The sequence below is a fragment of the Thamnophis elegans genome, chromosome 4, assembly GCF_009769535.1.
Source record: "Thamnophis elegans isolate rThaEle1 chromosome 4, rThaEle1.pri, whole genome shotgun sequence".
Classification (NCBI taxonomy): Eukaryota; Metazoa; Chordata; class Lepidosauria; order Squamata; family Colubridae; genus Thamnophis; species Thamnophis elegans.
Window position 1 is genome coordinate 104,503,717 of NC_045544.1, and position 21,324 is coordinate 104,525,040.

Below are 21,324 nucleotides of genomic sequence, written 5' to 3' on the forward strand. Positions count from 1 at the left end.
CCGAACTGTTGGCCAGGTTCAACAGTTTCAGAGTTACTCGAAGTAAAGTTGCTTACCCATCACAAATATACAGTGATTGAAAACAAAGAATGCAGATATTCTTACAGATTGTTACATATCAAGTCCAGCAAGAGGATATTTGAAACAAATGGACCAGTTCTGGAAAGAACAACGACCAGAATAAGAAATAACAGAAGAGTGGCCAAAGCAAAGCTATGTAATGATATCAATAATAATAGGTGACTTGGGTACAATTTCATTACAACTGCAACACCACTTGAACATCATTGACATTGGCAAATTCACCAGCAAGTCAATTTCAAAAGGCAGCTCTACTCAGAGCATCTCTCATCCTGTGACAATATGTCTAATTGTGCATGGAAAAACCAAACTAAATCCCTCTGCAGTTAATTATTCTGTTGATTTCATCTTAAGCTGTACATCCTCCTGCATTAATGTCATGATATGATAACCAATTGCGCAATTGTTTTCCTAGCCCAATTCAAGACACTCACAATGGGATATAAAGTAATACTGGACACATTAAAATTCAGTGATTGTAGTCTGCTTCAGACATGCTGAACAAACATATAAAAAGTGGTGTGCCAATAAATATCCACATCTGCCTATCCATTGGAAAGGACTCAACAGGTAGACCAAAATGCCCAATCTAGTCTGAACATCTGGCTGACTGTGCAACAAATCATATTTTAAAATGGCAATACAGTATTTATTCAAACATTTTTTCCAGAAATTAACCTGTAACCTACTAGTTAGTTAATTTGCTAGATAGCTGATTAATTCCTACTTATTAAATAGCACTAGGTAAGTGGATGGACCACTCTACACCATCCATGAAATTAGTTGATCTCTTTGAATACAAATACCTGTCCAGCAGAATATTTCAACGAACGATCCATAGAGGTCGCCAAACATGAACTGAGAGGTGAGTTTCTAGCTGCAACAATCTTTCCAACACAGAGCCCTCTAAAAAGCTCTACATTACTTTGAAAACCACTAAGTCCCTTTGGTGTGCTATACAGGACAGACTAAGCAGGGCAGGAGACAATGATCTCCAAATGGATGTGGAGGCCAGGAATTTGAAGAAAAGTGGCTTATCAAATCCTTTGGTGGATTCACAGTATTTTCTAAACTTGTCTATAAATGGTGTGCTTTTGTATATGTGTGAGAGAGGGAGAGAAACAGAGAGAAGCTGTATTAATTACATCTCAACTAAGTTGCTATTGCTACAATTAGGAAATGCAACAAATACAATCTGAAGGACTCCTGTTCAGAACATCCCATTCTACATCTTCTTTTATAGCAGTTAAGGGTTTTTTTTATGTTTCTTGAAACTCTGGTATTTTCATGAATCTGCCAATCTTTCCCTTTTGTGCAGATAATGCTGCTTTGCCTACATAAGCAACAGCTTTCATCTCTCAGCACTAGAAATAAAAAGAGTTGTTTACTTGTTACACTTCAATGCAGTGTGTGAATTGTAAGTATGGAAAACCAGTTGTCTGCTTGTTCTTCACTTTCCAGCACTTTCTTGCAAAGATCAGTTCAGTGGTCATCATACATTACAACTGTATACCTTATCATACATTATATACTAAAATATAGTATGATGGAGATAGCAACTTGAATGTTCTCAATTTTGTCTTCCCACTACCTCATTTTTCACAAATTATTATTGACAAACTGTCAAATTATCTTATCACTGAAGAGTTTCAGCAAAACACACATTACAGAAGAAGATAGTACATAGCCAGGAAATACTGGCTTAGCAATATCTATTTGAACATATTTCAACATGGCTCTCTTATTTTAAAGTAGAATATGGGCAACTTGATGTTCAAAAAATGTTTCAACTAACCCACTCTGTAAATTAAATGCAACGGATGTCCCTGAAGAATGCATATTAGCATCTTAATAATGTGCCTTTTAAAAATTTAAAAAAGGCAGTTTAAAAATAAGAGAATACAAGAACAGCCATTTTGAGCAAAAAAAACCCTGTAAAATGATTAATTTTATTCAATTTCATAAATCATATCAAGTGTTCATGAGACATAGCTTTCAAAAAATATATAACAGAAATAAAGAATTCTGTTCAAAGGGAAGAATACCCCTTAAAGATTTTTTACAAGGATATTATATGCCTAGAGATGACCTAGTACTGGGATTTCTGGATGCTTAGAAATATATTCAACTAAGTTTAGCTAGGCTTATTCCTAGATAACTCTGAAAGTGTGATTTAGTGGTTTAGAGTGAATGTTCTACTAAAAGAAGAGAAAGAAGTATTGAAAATAAAAAAAATAATTTTACATAACCATAGGTTGAAGAGTCAATAATGAGTATTAGAGAGTAAAGCAATGACATGAAGTTTGCAAAGTAATTAACTCAATTTATTTTGCTGGATTTTTTTTTCACTATTCTAAATCCATTTAAAAGCCTATTTAACATTTGGTGAACAAAATATGCCTAACCTGAGTAATTCTTAAAACTTTTCCCAGAGTAATTGAACAAAAATATTTAATTTTGATTAACAAATATATGTTGTGTTTTAAGTGTACTGATCAAATAAATTCAAGACATCTCTTTCAAATTTATTTTTGCTGGAATATTTCATAAATATGTAAATATTTTATACTGCAAATCAATAATGTACTGTATATTTATGTATTTGTTTTTTTTATTTTTATTTCTTTATCCCACTTTTATTATTTTATTTATAAATTTAAGGAAGTAAACATATCTAATATTCCTTATTCCTCTATTGTCCCCCCAAGAGCAACCTTGTGAAATGAGTTGGGCTAAGAGAAGGTGATTGGCCCAAAGACACCCAGCTGGTTTTCATGGCTAAGGCAGTACTAGAACTCACAGTCTCCCAGTTTCCAGTCTGATGCCTTAACCATTAGACCAAACCATTAACAGTTCTCTTGCACATGAATTTGTTTGACTGGCAATAGATGCCAGAGGTTTTTTTATTATGATTCCCTTCAACTGCTTGTGGAAGTATAATAAATGATGCATTATCTTTTTTTATAAAATAACAAATATCTCAACTGTGTGGCCCTACTTCCTTACCCTTTCATTTAGGTAAAAAGCATTTCAAAGTTTGTCAACAAGTTTCCTATATCATGTGAGCCCTCCACAAGGTTACAATAATATTGTAATCTGATATGGAGAACAATAATTCCTTAGTTTAATAACAGTTCCATAAAAAGGATCAATAACAGCAGAAAAGCTTTCCCAAACTATTTCACCTTCCCATATTGGCTGATATCTCCTGAAATGTGAAGCTGTATGTTCTAAGGCAGTGGTTCTCAAAGTGAGGTCTGGGAACCCCCAGGGAACCCTGAGATCTTTACAGATGTCACATTTAACTTTAACATTTCTCTGTTTTTATTTCTAACACAATAAATATTGCAAGATATAACCCACATAAACAAAAGCTCTTTGGAATCCTCCATCATTTTTAAGAATGTAAAGGGGTCCTGAGGCCATTATGTTGGTGTAGTGCTACTTTAAGGTATTTCCAAGCATCTACTTTAACAGGCACACTAAAGTTGAAATATTATCTGAAAGCAGAAAGTTTGAAAAAGGTTTAATACAAACCAGTTACCGCTCCCATAATATTCACCTTGTTTGCTAGGTTGCTTATTCTTAAATTTTATTGGCCACCCATCTTACCACAGGTTTATAGTTCCCATAACTTTCTTGTCCTATAATAACTGCAAAGAACATACGCACCCTTTCTGAAAAGCAAGAGACATTGGTGATTTGCAGCCAAAAACAGGAAAAGACTGAGCATCCGGACTGTAACCTTCTTTAAGCAAAAGTTCCAAGCAAATTTCCTGACCACTGTAGATTGCAGAGTAGACAGGACTCACTTTGCCTTCAGCATTACCACAAACCCGGTCAGTAACTGGTATCAGCATGCGCAATATACTGCAAAAATGTAAAATGGATGTTACTGTGCAAGCAAAAAAAAAAATCTTTATTACGTATCTTACAGATGAAAACATCATTTTCCTGACCTTAAAACGAAAACCATCATTTGCTACCTTTTAATGTGTTCTGTATAAAACTTGAATTCTCAGCAAATGATAAGAACTGGCTGATGTCATCTGGATTCTAAAACTAAGTAGGGTCCCGTCTAATTGATACGAGACCTTTGAAAAATACCAGTGCTGAGACAAGATATATTGGTTTAAAAAAATCTCAGAAAAGGCAGTGGCAATTAAACTCAATTTTGCTGCCAAGAACATTGCATAATTTCTTTCATGCTGTTAATAGCAGTTGAGCTGGATTCAACGGCTTCCATAGTGGATGAGCCTATATGGTTAAAAAGTACAAGGTTTCAAACCTTTTCTTTCAGAGGTGGGCCCATCTTTTGCTTTGGAATGGCAACATTTCATCTTGAGTCCCCTGTGTAATTTTAGTATGTGTGAGAAATAGGACTCTCAAACCAGTGTTGCCTTTTTAAGCAATTTAAAAAAAAAAAAAAAAAGCAAAATAATTGCTGTAATGTAACCTCCTGGACATCTACATATAGGCATGCAGCTGGATTATCTATCCTTCCTCTTTTTCTATTGGTGATAGACCAATCTCACCAGAAAAAAATACAACCAAATTTTATTTTAAAGACAGAAATGTTAAAATGTATTCCCATTTAATTTTTTTAAAATCCAAATGGTGAATGTGAAAGATAAATGACAGGCCTGTTCAGATTGCAATTAAACAGCTGACTGAAAGGAAGAATACAAAGGATAATGCAATATTCTAGACAGGCAAGATGCTGTTTCTCATTCTGAGAGAAAAAAGAAGACGGGTTAGGTATTTCAAATTAATATTAAAGATTACATAAACATCCCAGAGAAGATATGAAATCTTCATATGCAATATGATAGGTTGAAGACTGAGGTTACATGTCCAATTCGTCAGAGAAATAACATTAGACTTTAGCACCACGAAGAAATATAAATCAAAAGCCAGTGCAATGTTAAACAAGCCACCTTCTTAAACAGATGTTCCCAGTTCTACAGCTACTTACATTGGAATATTAATCCCGGGTTTTCCCAGTCTCAATTCAAATTTTGCCCCCAGATTGTAAAAGGAGAAGAACTTTTCTTTTTCCAGCAGAGGGAGAAGCTGAGGTAACCATACTCTATAAATGATGCTTCTTTATCCTTTTAAAACCTTAAACAGCACCTAGGTTTTGGGAACAAGCTTTTACAGTAAAGAAATCTCACTGATTTTTTTAAAGCTTACTACAAAGATCAATCTAAATTTTAATACATTGTGACAGAGATATATTTTATTTTTAAATCTATTTTCTCTTCCTTGATAGCCCTCTTTTAATCTACCCAAGTTCTGTAGCTTGGTGTATTCATTCAAACAGCATTCCAGACATATGTAGCCAAAAATTCCCTTCATCCCAAAACCACATTTCCTTCACCACTCTGGAATTTAGAGGTAATCCATACGTAGCCTGGAAGAAAGAAACGTCTTTGAGGAGAAACTCAATAAAATTACCTCATAGGTCTTAGTGAAGCTGGGACAGATATTTTAAATTATAAGAAAAGGGAGGCTGTCCCATTAGATATTGCTTATAGTGTCCCATTTTCAGGAGATGGGGGAAGCTGAAACTAAAAAGCATTGTTTTCCAACAACTATTCTTTGGAACAGGTTTCCTATAGATGTGTTTATCACACTTGGCAATTTTAAGGTGTGCAAACCTCAACACCCAGAATTCCCCATGGTGGCATCTCAAAGTTGCCAAGTTTGATAAACACTGCTCCAGATGGCAGCTCCAGTAATACTTTTCCAGAAGTTTCCAAAGGCTGGATCCAGTAATACTACTGGCGGCTCCAGTAATAATTTTCCAGAAGTTTCCAAAGGCTGGATGTGAGAGAGAGTATGAGAAGTGATTCTTAGTCATAACTATTTTTATTATATTCCTCACTTTTTATTCTTACTGTTATAGCTTTGGGTTTTTTAGTTGTCTTGGAATTCTGAAGTTATGAAACAATGATTTTAAAGCTGCTTATTTCTTTTATTTTTATGCAAATATATTTGTATTTTTGTCCTAACTGGGGTTGCTTCTATTCTACTGTATTTTTTTATTGTAAGCCATGGTAGTCCGAATGTTTCTCCAAAATACAAATTTAATACAAAATCCAACTGATTTTAAGTTGAGGTTGTCCTCAACTTGCAACCAGTTGCTTAGCAACCATTTAAAGATAAGGCAGACTCCCTAAAAGCTCAGCACCCCCACAGTCATTTGCCATCAGGACCAGCCACAGAGATACTGCAGCACTCCCCCATCTATCTCCCCCTATCCCATCCCCCCGATTCCACATCTTCCACGTTACTCTTGTGCTCATTTTTTGAAAATTTCCAGAACTCCATTCAGGTCAGGGAAGCAAAGCAAACTGCTTTGTTGATGGGCTGCACAGTGAAATACCAGAAGACCCACCATCTTCTCAGCTGCCACAATTTGCAGAGCTTGGACAGTTTGCTAGCTGGGATTGCGCGGGGCAGTCCAGCAACAAAGCAGCTTGCTTTATTTCCCTTTATGAGTTCCAAACATCTTTGCTAGGTAAGTGTGCAATGGGTAACATGGGGTGCGGAGGAAGGTTTGGGGCAGTGGTGGGATTCAAAATTCTTTACTACAGGTTCTGTGGGCGTGGCTTGGTGGGCGAGTCAGAAGTGGTATTTAGCAGTTGTCCAAACTACTCAAAATTTCTGCTACCGGTCCTCCAGAACTGTTCAGAACCTGCTGAATACCACCTCTGGTTTGGGGCCCAGTGGGCAGCACTCTGAGGGGTGGGAAGCAGAAAACCAGCTGTCTCATAGGAGGGGGAGAGGTCTTGAGAGTCCCTGGAACCCATATGGCACGTTTGTTTACCAACCACATCAAGAAGAGCAGGGATGGACAGTCCAAAATGAAGCAATCACATGGATGCTTCATATAATGACTGTCACAAACTCTAACCATAATGGACAGTCTCCATTACCCTCATGATTATTTAGACAGACAGACAAACAGATTTAAAAGCTGCCCAAGTCCTGGTTACTTAGGGCAGCTTAGTATCAAAAAATAAGAAAAATACAGAAATTGAAATAAGAATAGTCCAAACAAATAAATGAAAAATCCATCTAACAGGGGCTTAAACATCCATCTGTCCCAAAGCCTGTGAAAAAGCCAGATCAATAATAACAATAACAATAATGACCCATTATTTCTTCCTAAGGTCTTGCATAAATTATGCATTTAGTGTCTTGAATTGTTAGACTGCCTGTGTGATTCCTGTAACCACATTTGAGAAGCACAGAACCTGCTCTGCATGCAGATGCTCCAATTTCTGACAGTTGTAATTTAAAAAATGAAATGTCAGGAAATGGGAAAGAAAGTGTTTTGGTAGAAAGCTGCTGCTTCTCAGATTTAGCAATGGACAAATAACCTGATCTGATGAAAAGCTGCTTTCTGTATTCCTAAAAGTTTATACTTTTCCATGTTGCTAGGTGATTATCTACAAAATATTTTTTTCTCATAATTTACTGTGTGTTAAGTTTCCCATTTGGTTCACAAATACATGAAGGTACATCAAATACCTCAAAACAGGAATATCCAACCCACAGCCCATGCGTTGCATGAGACCCTAGACACCTAGTAATGCGGTTCCACAAGAAATAAAAATAATAAAAAATAATGGAAGTTTGTTATTTGTATAAAGGTAAACATAAAGTTCCTCCTTCCAGTTATGTCTGACCATACTAGGGTGCAGTGCTTATCTCTGTTTCTAAGCTGCGGGAGTCAGTGTTGTCCGAAGACATTTTTTGGTCATGTGGCCAGAATGACTATGAGCTGAACTGCACAGAACGCTTTTACCTTCCCACCAAAGTGATACCTATTTATCTACTATTTGCATGATTTTGAACTGCTAGGTAGACAAGATTGGGGCAAGTAATGGGAGCTCACAGTGTCATGCGACACCAGGTCTCAAACCAGGGTTTGAGCTTTCTAGCTGACAAGCTCAGGCTCTTTAACCACTGAGCCATCGCACCCCATTATTTGTATACGTTAACTATATTACATACTTTTAATGCATCCCAGGACAATTCCTTTTCCTCCCAGGTAAGCCAAAGGATTGGACATCCACGCTCTAAAGCAGTGGTTCAACCTTCCTAATGCCACGACCCTTTAATACAGTTCCTCATGTTGTGGTGACCCCCAACCATAAAATTATTTTATGTTTTCTGTATGTTTTCAAAAATATGTGTTTTCCGATGGTCTTAGGCAACCCGTTAAAGGGTTGTTCAACCCCCAAAGGGGTCCCGACCCACAGGTTGAGAACTGCTGCTCTAAAGGAAGAAGGGAGCTTCAATTCATACAACAGTTTCTTTTTCTTTATCCTGCCTTTTTTCCTTTAATGTGTCAATGCCTCACAACAAATTGCTGGTTTGTTCTTTTGGTTCTAATTAAAAGCATGAGATTTAGGGCTTAAATTTTTTAATTCAAACACTAATATTTTCTGGAATTCTCAAGGGCAAATTGGGTCATTCAGGAATCATCAAGGAAATCATGATACTCTGACTCATTTCAGAGAAACATCAACTTTTTTAACTTTTATGTGATTATTTTATTATTTTATATTAAATATTTTTACATTATAAAATATTTTATACAAAATAAACCTTCTTTTACTATTATCCCACATATTGCATTAGAAAATGTCTAACCTGAGCTACTACAAAGACATTTTAAATAATATTAAAAAAGAAAGAAGAAAGTGATTTTACTACCAGTCAAAAACAGAGCAGATACAAAACTGATTCATCAACTGTAAAAATTCTGAAAGATTAAATGATTTCTAATATTGCTTAGAAAATATAGCCATAAATAGGAACATCTTATTTCTATTATTCAAACTATAATTTTATTTCATAATTTATGCTTGGCCTTTCTTTCTTTATAGAACTCAAGGCTTAACAGAAACTAGGAGCAATTTTTTCATATCACCTACTTGCTGTGTCCCATTTGTGCTGCTGCATGGATAGGCAGCTGCCATTCTTCTTCATTGCAGTATAGGTTTGGATTGGCTCCTTCGACTAGTAACAGCTCCACACATTTGTCATTGCCCTCCTGGGCTGCAATGAAGAGTGGTGTGGCTTTATCTTTTGCTTGACAATTGATGTTTGCTCCTGATAAGGGAATTTTAATAATTTGATAATGCTCCTCATTTTCAATTGCTCACTGAACCTTATTTTTATACTCTATGCTTAGAAAAGGAACTAGTATAACTAATATATAATTACAATATGGTTGCTGATTCTTTTAGGGATTTCTACAAATCAGCAATGTACCTATTTCTATCCAAACACAGGGTATTAAATGCAATTCAAACATTATAGCCTCACTCTCTTAGGAGCAATGTTCATCACTCTATTCTCTTCAAAATCCCTACAAAAGAGCTAGATCTTTACTACTCACCAGAAGAGTCATAGGGACAGAATCATCCTTATTTCCAGCTTTAGTTAGGCATTTATTTTAACACAGTAAAATTTAGCAAGACTAACATTCATACTATGTTATTAAAAAAATGTGCATAATACATTATAGCAAAATGTACATTACTTCTGATAAAAGACTCAAGAAATAGGAAGATCCTATAACTCTAATTACTTCATGTTTGACCCAACTGCTCATTGTTGCTGGTTTTTTTTGCTATTATCATTGTCTACCCAGCTTAAGTTCTTTATTATCTAACTCAGAGTTTCTCAACTAGGATTCAGTGGAACCCTAAGGTTCTATGAGAAGTTGCCAGCCATTCCATGTGAGACTTTTTTTTTTTGGGGGGGGGGGGGGATGCATACAAAGTTGACCACAGATACATCAATTGGTCTCATCATACAACAAGAGATGTATAACCACTCAAACTGTTTTACACATGGCATTCTATTCTGCAAATCAGTCCTACATCAGTACTCTTAGCCAAAAATAAGTCGCTAATAGTATAATCTATCTGCTATAATTCACCACAGCTTTTACTAATGAAAGCCACGATGACTGTAGTTTTGCAGAAATTACCATATGATATAAGTATCCTTAAGCATTCCAGTTTTCCATACTGTGCAGCAATAAATAAAGGTGTGATCCCAAAATCATCTACAGACTCTTTGTTGGCGCCTTCATCTAGAAGTAATTTCAGTATTTCAGAATTATTCTGGAATGGGGAGAAAAGATTGGTTGTTAAATATGGCTACAGAACTGAAAATTTTCCACTTTGGTTATTATTTGTAGCCAGTTCCTTGATCCCTTAAAGCTAAATTTAGCTGATGCTAACCCATTACAATATTGCCAGTGACAACTGAAAACACACAGTAGGATACCAGCAAAATAAAAGCCAAAACAGATTTAGAGGACTGTCATTTTATAATACAGCCTTTTGTTTCTTGTAACATTTAATTCTGCTCAAGTGAAACATTGATTTACAAAAGAGTTTTTAAAGCAGTTCTCAAGGGAGAAAAAACAAACAAAATGACTCTGTAAGATTTTTTTGGCTTAAGACTAGATGGACATCAGGATAACTGACGAAATGAGGCAGTTTTGCTATAAAACCTAAAAAAAATCAAAACAAGATTAAATCAAAACAGGATTTGAGTTTTTACAGATGTGGGATGACTAAAAGTCTTAACGATCTCTTAGAAAGATCTAAAAGACGTATATGGTAAATAAATAAACAAAGGCATTAAATGAAAGGGATTTCATCAAAATTATAAATTCCAGTCAAAAAGTCCCCATTACTTAGAATTCTCACTGGTTTAAATCCAGGTGTTTCTGTGACATTTTGCTCATGCAAAATGAGCAAGGGAATTTAAATTCCTCCGTCACATTCTCTTAACAGCTTAGCTTTTTCATTCAAAATAGGACAGGATCAGAAACAAAGGGCTGAATCAAGATAAGGAAGTACAGTGATTTTTGAAAGCAGAAGCCTTTCCCACTTGTACATGAATATTTAGATATTACAGTTGATTTCAACAAGAACTGTCCACCACAACCCAAAGAAGTCATTATTAAAACTATTACCATACTTAGAACTGTAGAATATAAAGGTACTAGCTGAAAACATGACGTTGTCCGGGTATTTATTTATAGGGAAGAAATTTCCAGACCAAACGTAATTCCTAATGTTGGATTTTCCCCCTTGCCAGAGGGAGCCCCCTTGTGGAGCACTGTGAAGCTGTTTCCATGGCAACTCCACTGCACTATACAGTAGAAGCCATTTTAAGGCACATCAGGCTGTATCTTAACAGAACACACACCCTGAGGAGTGTTAGGGATGTCTTACTCCCACAGTATTTTTTTCCAGAGATTAAGTAATCTGTGTACCAAGTTTGGTTGAAACGGCTGGAGGCGTCCCAGAGTTATGCTGGAACATACACACACACACACACACACACACACACACACACACAAAATGTCAGAATGCAGTCTACTACACTAAAGAACTAAAGAGATTAAGAGTCTATCCATGGAACCACTCACCTTTTAAATACCAAAATGCCATTTCTTTGAAGGTCTCAGTGTAATGGAATAAAACAATTATTTCAAATGAATTATTGTTCAATAATGGATTTATGACCCATTTATGATATCTGATCATTTCTTAAATATGTGTACTACTTTTATTATTTAAAATGTATATTGTTTCATACTCTCTTCAGTTCTTGTCATATTGAGGATGATCATTTGCATTTAATCTGAGTTTACTACACTGTCACAGATCTAAAAGTAAATGGCTTGCAAAAACTACACAAACCTGTTCTTTAAAGAGAACAAGAGTAAAACCTTTATTCATGTGGAAATGAAATTATGGATTTATAGCTTACCTGAAAAGCAGCCTGGTGCAAGGAATTCCATTCAGACCAGCAGTGGGATCCATTAAGATTGGCTCCATGTTGAAGGAGAAGCTTAATCACATTAGTATGTTGGTTTTCAACAGCTTCAAAGAATGGGTTAAAAGCTATTATTATTATTATACACTAGACAACCCATACCCCTCTGGGTCATCATTTCAGACATATTTTCTTACCTAAACTGAGTAAAGGAATGACCAAGAGCAGGCAAAAAAAAAAATCCAGTTGGAACAACTTTCTGCCAGCTTCCCCATTGAGTTTCCATGTAAGAATCTGGCAGGGAGCATTGGAAATAATTCCTTCCTTCCCTTCCCTTCCACTTAGGGCCTTACTACTTAAGAGTAACTTGTCTGACTATTCAGAAATGTGCGAGATGGCTTTCTGAAGACATGCCTGTTAAAGGAGGCCCATTTTTAGGGTTCATAAGAAAGTTTCCCCCCCCCTTTTTCTATATTGCTCCCACTATGGAAAGCATCCCTTTGGCAGCTGATTTTGACTGCCATATATAATTTTAAAAGTCTGTTTAAGATTCATCTTTCATTAGGCTTTCAGTTAATTAAAAAAAAACTAGAAAGAGATATTAACTTATCATCCTAGCAGCAAGTCATAGATCTCATCTCTGGCAACAAATGCAATTATTATTCAGTAGTTTTTCATTCGTACTAAGGCAGTTTTGGAAACTTCAGCATCACTGCAATTATTTTCTGGAGCTTCATCAGCAATTCAAGATCAGACAGCAACAAGATTTAAATATCTTGCATGCACTGTATATTTATTATATGAAATGTGCAAACAGACCAAAAATATATTCAGAGAATACATTTCTAAAATGAAAAAAAAAATCCTGAATGCTTATATTGTTTGTGCTATTCTCTCCCACAAGAAGAAAATGAAAACTTTTTTAAAAAATAAGAAAATACTATATTAGATATGCACTTAAAAGTCCAGTAGATTCTATGGATTGCATCCAATGTTCAGTTCAGTAGTAGAAAAATTATAACTGGAAAGGTTCTTTTTATTCTATTCCCTCTAATATAGCAAATTTTATCGAGACAGATGATCTTCCAGATGAGAATTGAGACGGGAGGTACAGAATGGGAAAAGAGAGAAATTGATATACATAAGCAGTGTGTGTGTTTGTGTGTGTGTGTGTGTGTGTGTGTGTGTGTGTGTGTGTGTATTGACAGCAACAAGATTACAGTAAAAAAGTGGTGAGTAGAGGATCAAGGTCCATCAGTGGTAAGTGCTTCTAATCAATCAGTCAATTTATAAATTGTGGAGGTTCATTACCATCCTATACAGGTGGAAAAGTTTAAAAGGCATTGTTAAGGACAGCATTTTTAAAGAAACTTGTATGACCTTAAAAAGTTGAACAAAGAAAGAACTGAGAATATATTATTTCTTTCCAGGTTTTTGCCTATCTGATTATTGCATTGCCAAAGCAGTTTCTATTTCACATTAAGCCAGGAATTTGCCTTGATCACTTTTAATTCTCCATGTAGACTTGACTCTCCTACTGATGTATTAACTCCATAATCCCAAATCTTCACACATCAAGAAGATGCAAAGTCAGGAACTCTTTGAAAATAGATTGTATTGTGGCTGAGACCAAATAACAACAAAAGCTACAACAGTAAAGAGATGTTGGACAGGATTTCTAGAAGTAGCCAAGTTCAATTGAGAGCCTGTGGCTTTCAGGTTGATTTTCAGAGCACTCTTGTAATGCTTTGCTCTGAATGGAGTTTTGAAAAAGAGGTTTCTGTTTTCAAACAAACACAACACTCTTTTTATCATTTGAAACAAACAAACAAAAGACATCAAAACATCAAATTTCCTTTTAATAAATAATTTGAAACCCAGGCATATTTTGCATAATTCAAGACTGACTAGTACTTACATGCAATATAAAATTAACCTTTGGGGAATATATTTTCTATCATCATATTTTATCAACCAGACCAGCACCATAGCTACTTTACATTGATCAGCACTCTGAATTCTAGATTGGGGAATGAATAGTGTTTGCTTTACTGTAAGTTTGAGGTAAAGAAAGAAAAAGAGTTCTTTTATATCTACTGATGCACAGCAATATTACTCTATACTAGTGGTTCCCAAACTTTTTTTGGCCATGCCCCACCTAAGCATCTCTAAAACCCCGATGCCCCACCCCCCCAGGATATATAATCCTTACTTTACTCAAAAGGTGAACTCTACTCATGCGGAGGATGCCTAAAAGGCCATTAACTTGGTTTAAACAAGATTCAAATTGCCCCCATTAAAAATCAAATTGCCCCCCTGCGGGGCATGGGCCCCACATTGGGAACCACTGCTCTATACTAACCAGCTAGCAATGTTGATATCGGGGATAAATTGAAAAGTTCTGTGTAAGAACATTCTAATCTATTACAGATCTCTAATCCATCAGGAAATCTCTAATTAATTAAAAAACAATTGTTCGTAATAGAGAACTATAGTTCTAGCAGGTTAAAACTAGCCTGTGGGCTAGAATTCAGCTTGACAAGTAAAGAATTATTAATTCTGAAGCTAGTATAGCTAATGAGTCTTTTCTCTTGGCAGACTCCAAATCCATTGTTTTATTTCCTCTGCAATAAATCTAATTCTTTAGCCAAAAGATCACAGTGATAACCAATAAAAAATTAAGACATAATGCAAACATATCCAAAGATAGCTATCAGTCCAAGGTGCACTGAGACAAATTCTATTCCTTCCAGAGCATATAATCACTCTCAACTCTAGCCTTGTGACTTCCCTACACCCCTACTCATTACCAATATTCTGATATTATTGCAACCTATCCAGAGACCAATTACACAATTCTAAGTTTCCAGTAAAGGATTTTTTCCTTAGCCAAAGCATCATTGAATTTTTGAAAAAAGTGCTGTAATTTATAAGAGTACACTGAAGTCTAAGATGTTTAAAATCAATTCAACATTTTGCTGCTCCTTGGATAACACTGACACCTACCGGCTCACACATAGCAATTGATTCCTTCCTATTTAAAGATTGTCATTTCCATTAGCCCTGTGACTATTGTTCAATTACTGAATAGGTTGTTTGAGATGTTTGAGATGTTTATTAACATTTGTAGGCCGCCCTTTTCCCTGAGGGGACTCAGGGCGGCTCACATAAAATCAGGGAGGGGGAATACAAACAATGACGTAGACACATATAATAAAAGTAATAAGCAACATACATTCATCATTCGGGAGGGGCGGCTATCCTTATCCCCAGGCCTGACGGGCTAGCCAGTTCTTAAGGGCTGTGCGGAAGGCCTGGACGGTGGTTTCACAACCTTGCCTTTCCAATTCAGTCTTTGAGAGTAAACTTTGGTGTAGTTTAAGAACTTAAATTAAGGACACCTTTTCTTCCCTTTCAGCTAAAAAACTAAATGACCAACAGAATTTTGCCCATTTGTACACGGATTGATGTTGTAAGGAGGCAGTTTCCTGCCTGAAAAATAGGAACAGGTGTATTAAATAACATGTGGGAAATAAGAAACATATTTGAAAGATGATGAGTATAATCTACCCTGGTTTTAGTTCAAAATAAAATAAACACCTTGCGTATCAGAATAGAGCTGGATGGGACCTTAGAGGTCTTCTACTCCAGCCCCCTGTTCAAGCAGGAGATCCTATTCCATTTTAGACAAGTGACTGTCCAGTCTCTTCTTAAAAACTCCAGTGATGAAGCATCCACAAGTACCAATTCAAGTGACAAGGATAAAGTCAATCCCTAATACAGAGCCTGTTATGTGGCACCCAGAATTCTTCTGAATGTAACTGCCAACAATCAGTGACACTGGTCAGGCATCCTGATACAAGAAATATCCAAAATTTATTATCAAAGTGCTAAAATAGACTCATTATTATTCAAATGGGGGGGGAGGAATCTTCAAAACATAAAGAAAAAAAACAAAAATACTGGACCATATATACAGTGCCGCTTACTTTGCAATCATTCCTTCAGTCCTAGTGCTACAGGTGGTCCTATTCTCTGTGAGCGTTTGGCCTTTTTAAACAGTTAATCATAATGTATAACACATGCATATGTACTGAATTACAAATCTTGCTTTCAAAAACTGTTAAAAAACCCAAATATAGTTTACTCTCAAGAATGAACAGCTATGTTGAAAATATAAAGCCAAATATCCATCTTACCCACAAAAAGCAAAACCTTTCTAAAATAGAACCAACTGTGAACCACTTCAAACTGAAGAGCACTGGACAACACTGGTGGGGAAAATGGAAAACTACACAGTACAAAAATGCAGAGACGTGTCCATGCACTTGCCATAGTTGGATTTGTGTTTCCTGCACAATGATAAAGGAAGCAATCCAATAACAGCTATATTTGCAGTATATTCAAGAACTATGACTAGCTGAAACTTTGTATTAATATAAAGTAATGATGGCATTTTTGTTATTTTTATATTTTTATTTGTTTATGCCAAAGCACACAGCTAGAACAATTAAAGTTATGAAAAGAAGAAATTTGAAATATCTATGTTTGAGGAATTTTTCCCCGTGTAACTTTTAAACTTTTTGATAACAATATACTCACCTAGAAATAAGGGTGTGGTGGCATCATTAGTGACTTCATTAGGATCAGCACCAGATTCCAGAAGAATAGCAGTGCATTCCAGATTTCCCCTACTTGCAGAAAGATGTAATGGACAAGTACCCTCAAATGTTTTGGATCTGATGTAGTTAGCAGAGGATGCTACAAATCATAACAGAGTAAAATGAGTAAAAGAATAATACGCAAAAGTTGGAGAAGCCATTTTCCAGGCCTCCCTAACTGCAGTCCATCTACGTACTATATTTTTCGGACTATAAGACGCATCGGAGTATAAGACCCAGCAAGGTTTTGAAGAGGACAATAAAAAAAAGTTTTTGCACTCTGCAAACCTCCCAAAAACAGCCCATTTTTCATGAAAATGGGCCTGTTTTTTCCCCCCAAAAGGCATGAATAGCTTTAGGGAGCTTGTAGAGTGCTCCTGGGAAGGCTCGGGGGCCAAAAATGAGCAAAAAATTGCCCATTTTTCACAAAAATAGGCCCATTTTTTCATTTTAAAAAAGGGTATGGATAGCCTTTAGGAAGCTTATAGAGTGCTCCTGGGGGCTGGGGAGGTAAAATTTCTGCCCTCCCCAACCCCCAAGAGCTCTCTAAAAGTCTCTTACAGGCTCTTCATGGCCATTTTGATGAAAGGGGTGGGGTTTTGGGTGGCAAAAAATGCCATATTGAGTGTATAAGATGCATCCAGATTTTCAGCCTCTTTTTTGAGGGAAAAAGGTGTGTCTTATACTCCGAAAAATATGGGTATATAAACAGAATCACAACATGGTGGCAAAGCATGTGTTTCTCACATAAAAGGTTCCAGTTCACATCTTCATTTAAAATAATCATAACTTGCTGTTGTTCCTAGGAAGAAATTCTGAGCTACTTGGACAATCACTCTGAATTAGTATAAGGCAATTTTCTATTGCTAATCTAAATATGTAAAAAGGAGCACACTTGTTTGTCTATCTGCCTCCTGCCTGTTTTCTCTTGAGAAAGTAAAGACCACCCTTTCCTAGAAGGCATTCCTTTTGCAATGCCAATTTAGGATCAGTTTAGCTGTTTTATTAATTATTTACTTTTCTACAAATATCATACAATCTTACAATTACTATTTTACAGCTGGAAATAGTACTGAAATATAATGAAATATTGGACTTTGATATCAGGTATACAAATCATAGCCTCTAACATTTCATTGTTGAATCATTTGTGGGGCATTTAAATACCTTTTAAATATATCAATCAATCAATCAATCAATCAATGGTGAGTCTAATTTGCTCCTCCACTCTAGTTTCATAATAATAATCAACCACAATTTTTGCATCCCCAAAAAGGAATAAAGAGTGATTCCAGGATGCACAAGTTTTTCTACCCCTATTCAACATTTATTAAGCTAAAATTTAGCAAAAATGTTCATATCAAAAATCCTCTCATGAAGAAAATAATTCAGTAATATATCTTGATTCTTTAAAAGAGCCTTAGAAGAAATCGTTTTACTAATATTTGGCTTGATTTGCATGTAGCGATAGTGCTTAGCAAAAACACAGGTACATTTTCCATACTTGCTGCACAAATTTTTTAACAGATTTTAAAACTCTTATCCTGAAAAATATAGTTGACCAAAGAACATAGAAACTGTTCTTCCTTGATTTGTTCATTATTATAACAGTAGGGTACTGGGGTGATGACCTCACAGAACCCCACTAATTCAGTGATGCTATAAACGACAGCAAGACCTAGCAAAAGTCAAAAGATGGTAAAGATATAATGATGTTTTCCAATGCTGTACACAGACAATTGCCAGCTATGATTAGTCTACTTTTCATCAATTAGATATCTGATGGGAAAGTGGAGTAAATTGGAGAACTAATACTATGGGGCTAAATTTTATCTTCATTTTATATATATTTGTAAATAAGTGGCAGTAATCTCCTTTAAAATCAAGGGAAGGCTATCATGGAAATGAAGATCACACATAACTTCAGCCTCCAAGCGTCATGGTAGCAATAATGACCCTAGAGGGAGACTGGAAAATATTTGGTCATATTTTGAAAGAATTTAGATTAAATGTGTTAAAATAATGTTGGAATTTTAATGAGCATGTTTTGCTTGCTACTTAGGATAGAAAAAAAAACCAAAAAATCATGCCAAATTTTGACCTTTTGCTCCTTGAGTATCAGCAGCTCAAGCTATTGAGAGTTTAAGGATCTTATGCTTTTTGTAATTTCTGAAATATCTACCCCTTTAAGGAAACTAATCTCCCGGGGAAAAATGGAGTCTCTGAAAATTCCTATTACTCTGAAGCAGAAAGCATATAAATATCACTACTGCTGATACATTTCTCCTTACCTGCTTGAATTAAAAGCTTTAGACATTCATTTGTGTTTTGAAATGCAGCTTCATGAATAGCCATCCAACCTCTGTTATCAGGAACATCAATGCTGTATCCCTTTTTGATTAGTTTCTTCAAAAGCTTAATATTGCCTTCTCTGGCTGCAAGCCCAACAGCCGAACATCTATCAGAATAGGCTTCTGTAAAATCCATCCTAACAAATTGGGGTAGGAGAAAATGAAGAGGCATTGGCCATAAACTTAATGGAAAAAGAATACAACAGTGTATTATTTCAACAAAAGTTATCTTCATTAGAATATAAATCTACACAAATATATTTGATAGGCACCTCTACAATAAATTTATTTTCAGAAAGTATTAAGAACATCAGAAGGCCATGCTCAGAGTATATACATCTAGCAGGATCACCAAGGCGTGAAGAGCATCCCAGTTAAAGTAAACAGACCCATGTATAAGGCAGCAGCAATGTAGGAAAATGCTGGAAGAGAACAATTACTTTAGTAACAACAGTAAAGGCACCATTTCATATTGTATGAGAGAAGACAATGGTAAACTATTCCTGTATTTTACTAGAAAACTTCTTGGATAGTTTGGATGTTAGTTATGGTGAATGACAATATAGAGGCTGGTGCTGGCCTTTGAGGTCAGATGGCACTCAACATGCTACTGAGAAAGAGCTAAGGATTTTCCATTAGTGTTCATGTCAGATTGATTTAATTCTTCATGACACCTGGTCATTAACGGTGCCATATAAAAGAAAACGCAAAGATGCAAAAACAGAGGTCTAGTGGGAAATGCAACATAAGAAGCATGAGCATGTTCAACACAGTGAAAGATTAAGTGAAACAACTACATGCTGACATTTTAAGTTAACTGAAGTGGACTGTTATGGACTGTCAGTGAGATCACATTGTTTGCTACTGTACTGAACATGAAAAACAAAAAAGGAACAACACTCAGATCACTCTTTATTTAGGAGTTTTGCTGGACAACTTCTCTTCACAGGGTGATCTATCAGATCAATCAACCCATGGTGCCTAATGGATCCAATGAAGTTTCAGAAGGCACCTGCACAGTTTTCCAAGAATCGATTAAGACTAGTCATCCATTAAAATAAAGGGGAAGCTGAGGAGTTTGATCAAATTACACTGGAGTGATATAATAGTGCTCCTTGGTTTACTAAAGAGCTTATGGAGATGAAATCACAGAGGAAGGAAGACCCATTTTGAGTCCAACCGCTACTAAGAGATCACATTTGCATCTACACTGTGAAAATCCAACAATCAAATTGAGATATTTTGCCACTTCATGGCATCTGATTAAAGACAAAAAAGATGATTTTCATAAAAAGTCTGAAAGGCCCACTGTGAAGAATTTTATGACTTCTGGATAATGAAACTACTCAGATTCAAGAGGAGTTGAACTTCAGCTGCACAGCATCAACAGATGTAACTGGCCCTTTTCACAGGTCACTCACATACTGTACAAACTAAACATATGTAACTAGAAGAAAGTCAGAAGGCTTTCTGGAAATTTCTTTATAAGCTTAGAAGGCTACCCTTTTTAAACTCATCACAAACAATTGCAAAATCTCTTCCATGTAATAATAATTCTATTGTCACTAACATATTGAATGAGTTCGCCCAATATCAAAATCATTTTGGCTCACAGTGTACTTAGACACCATAGTACATTACTATATAACAAATTATATAGTTTAAATTCAGTTTGCCACGAACCCAACAGTAGTTTCATTCATCACTAGTGCAATGTATGAATACAGGGCTAAGGCAAGAATTAATACTGATTATGGCTTGGGCTGAAGAGACCAGAAAGTGGCTGACTTAGGGCTGATAATACTCGAATTGGCCTTCCTCAGAGGTTGCTACTTCAACGGCGATCCCCGGGCCGGGCACTCTAAACTCCCAGAAGGGATAGAAAATCAATAATTAACTGAATACGAATTAGGACATTAACCCAACTGGATTCAAAGCCCATACTCGAGCACCACGCAAAGTTACAAGTTAAATTCGTGCAGCAAAGTAAGCAAAGAGCTAGGACGCCTCCTTTGAGACTCAGCGGACTGCAGCCCCGGATCCTCACTTCCCTAGTTTGAAGTTAAAACCCGCTGCCTGGCCGAAGGAGCTCAAAGGGGGAAGCTGGCACAACCCCCTCGCCACCACGACGGTTCTTTTTCCCTCTCGGTTGCCGGGGCAGCCTGAAGGGAAAGCGGTGAAGATGCTTCCCTCGGCCGCTCGGCGTGGGATATTCCGTAAGATGGCGGAAGCGTCTTGTGAAAAACAAAAAGGCCGCGCCAAACAGCCGTCGCCAATCCGGCTTGCCCCTCGCCGAGCAGGACGAAGCAGCCAACGCGCCTCCCAAGAGAGGTGGCCGCTTCTCCTTCCTGCCTTGGCCAAAGAAAGAGCAGGAGCCCAGCAGATCAATGGAATCCAAGCCCCGCTCC

The 21,324-nt window shown here is 36.4% G+C and overlaps 1 protein-coding gene across 3 annotated transcripts in view; it reads right to left on the reverse strand.

Annotated features, from left to right (window-relative positions):
- The window catches only part of ASB3 (ankyrin repeat and SOCS box containing 3), a 55,052-nt gene that overhangs the window by 12,871 nt on the left and 20,857 nt on the right, over positions 1-21,324 (reverse strand). For all 3 annotated transcript variants that reach the window (XM_032215252.1, XM_032215253.1, XM_032215251.1), the window contains exons 2-7: positions 18,857-19,053; positions 16,507-16,665; positions 11,899-12,011; positions 10,097-10,232; positions 9,033-9,210; positions 3,754-3,951 (exon numbers count right to left, since the gene is read on the reverse strand). In XM_032215252.1, coding sequence (XP_032071143.1) covers positions 3,754-3,951; positions 9,033-9,210; positions 10,097-10,232; positions 11,899-12,011; positions 16,507-16,665; positions 18,857-19,052 — 980 coding nt within the window. In that variant the 5' untranslated portion in view covers position 19,053. The remainder of the gene's footprint in view (positions 1-3,753; positions 3,952-9,032; positions 9,211-10,096; positions 10,233-11,898; positions 12,012-16,506; positions 16,666-18,856; positions 19,054-21,324) is intronic.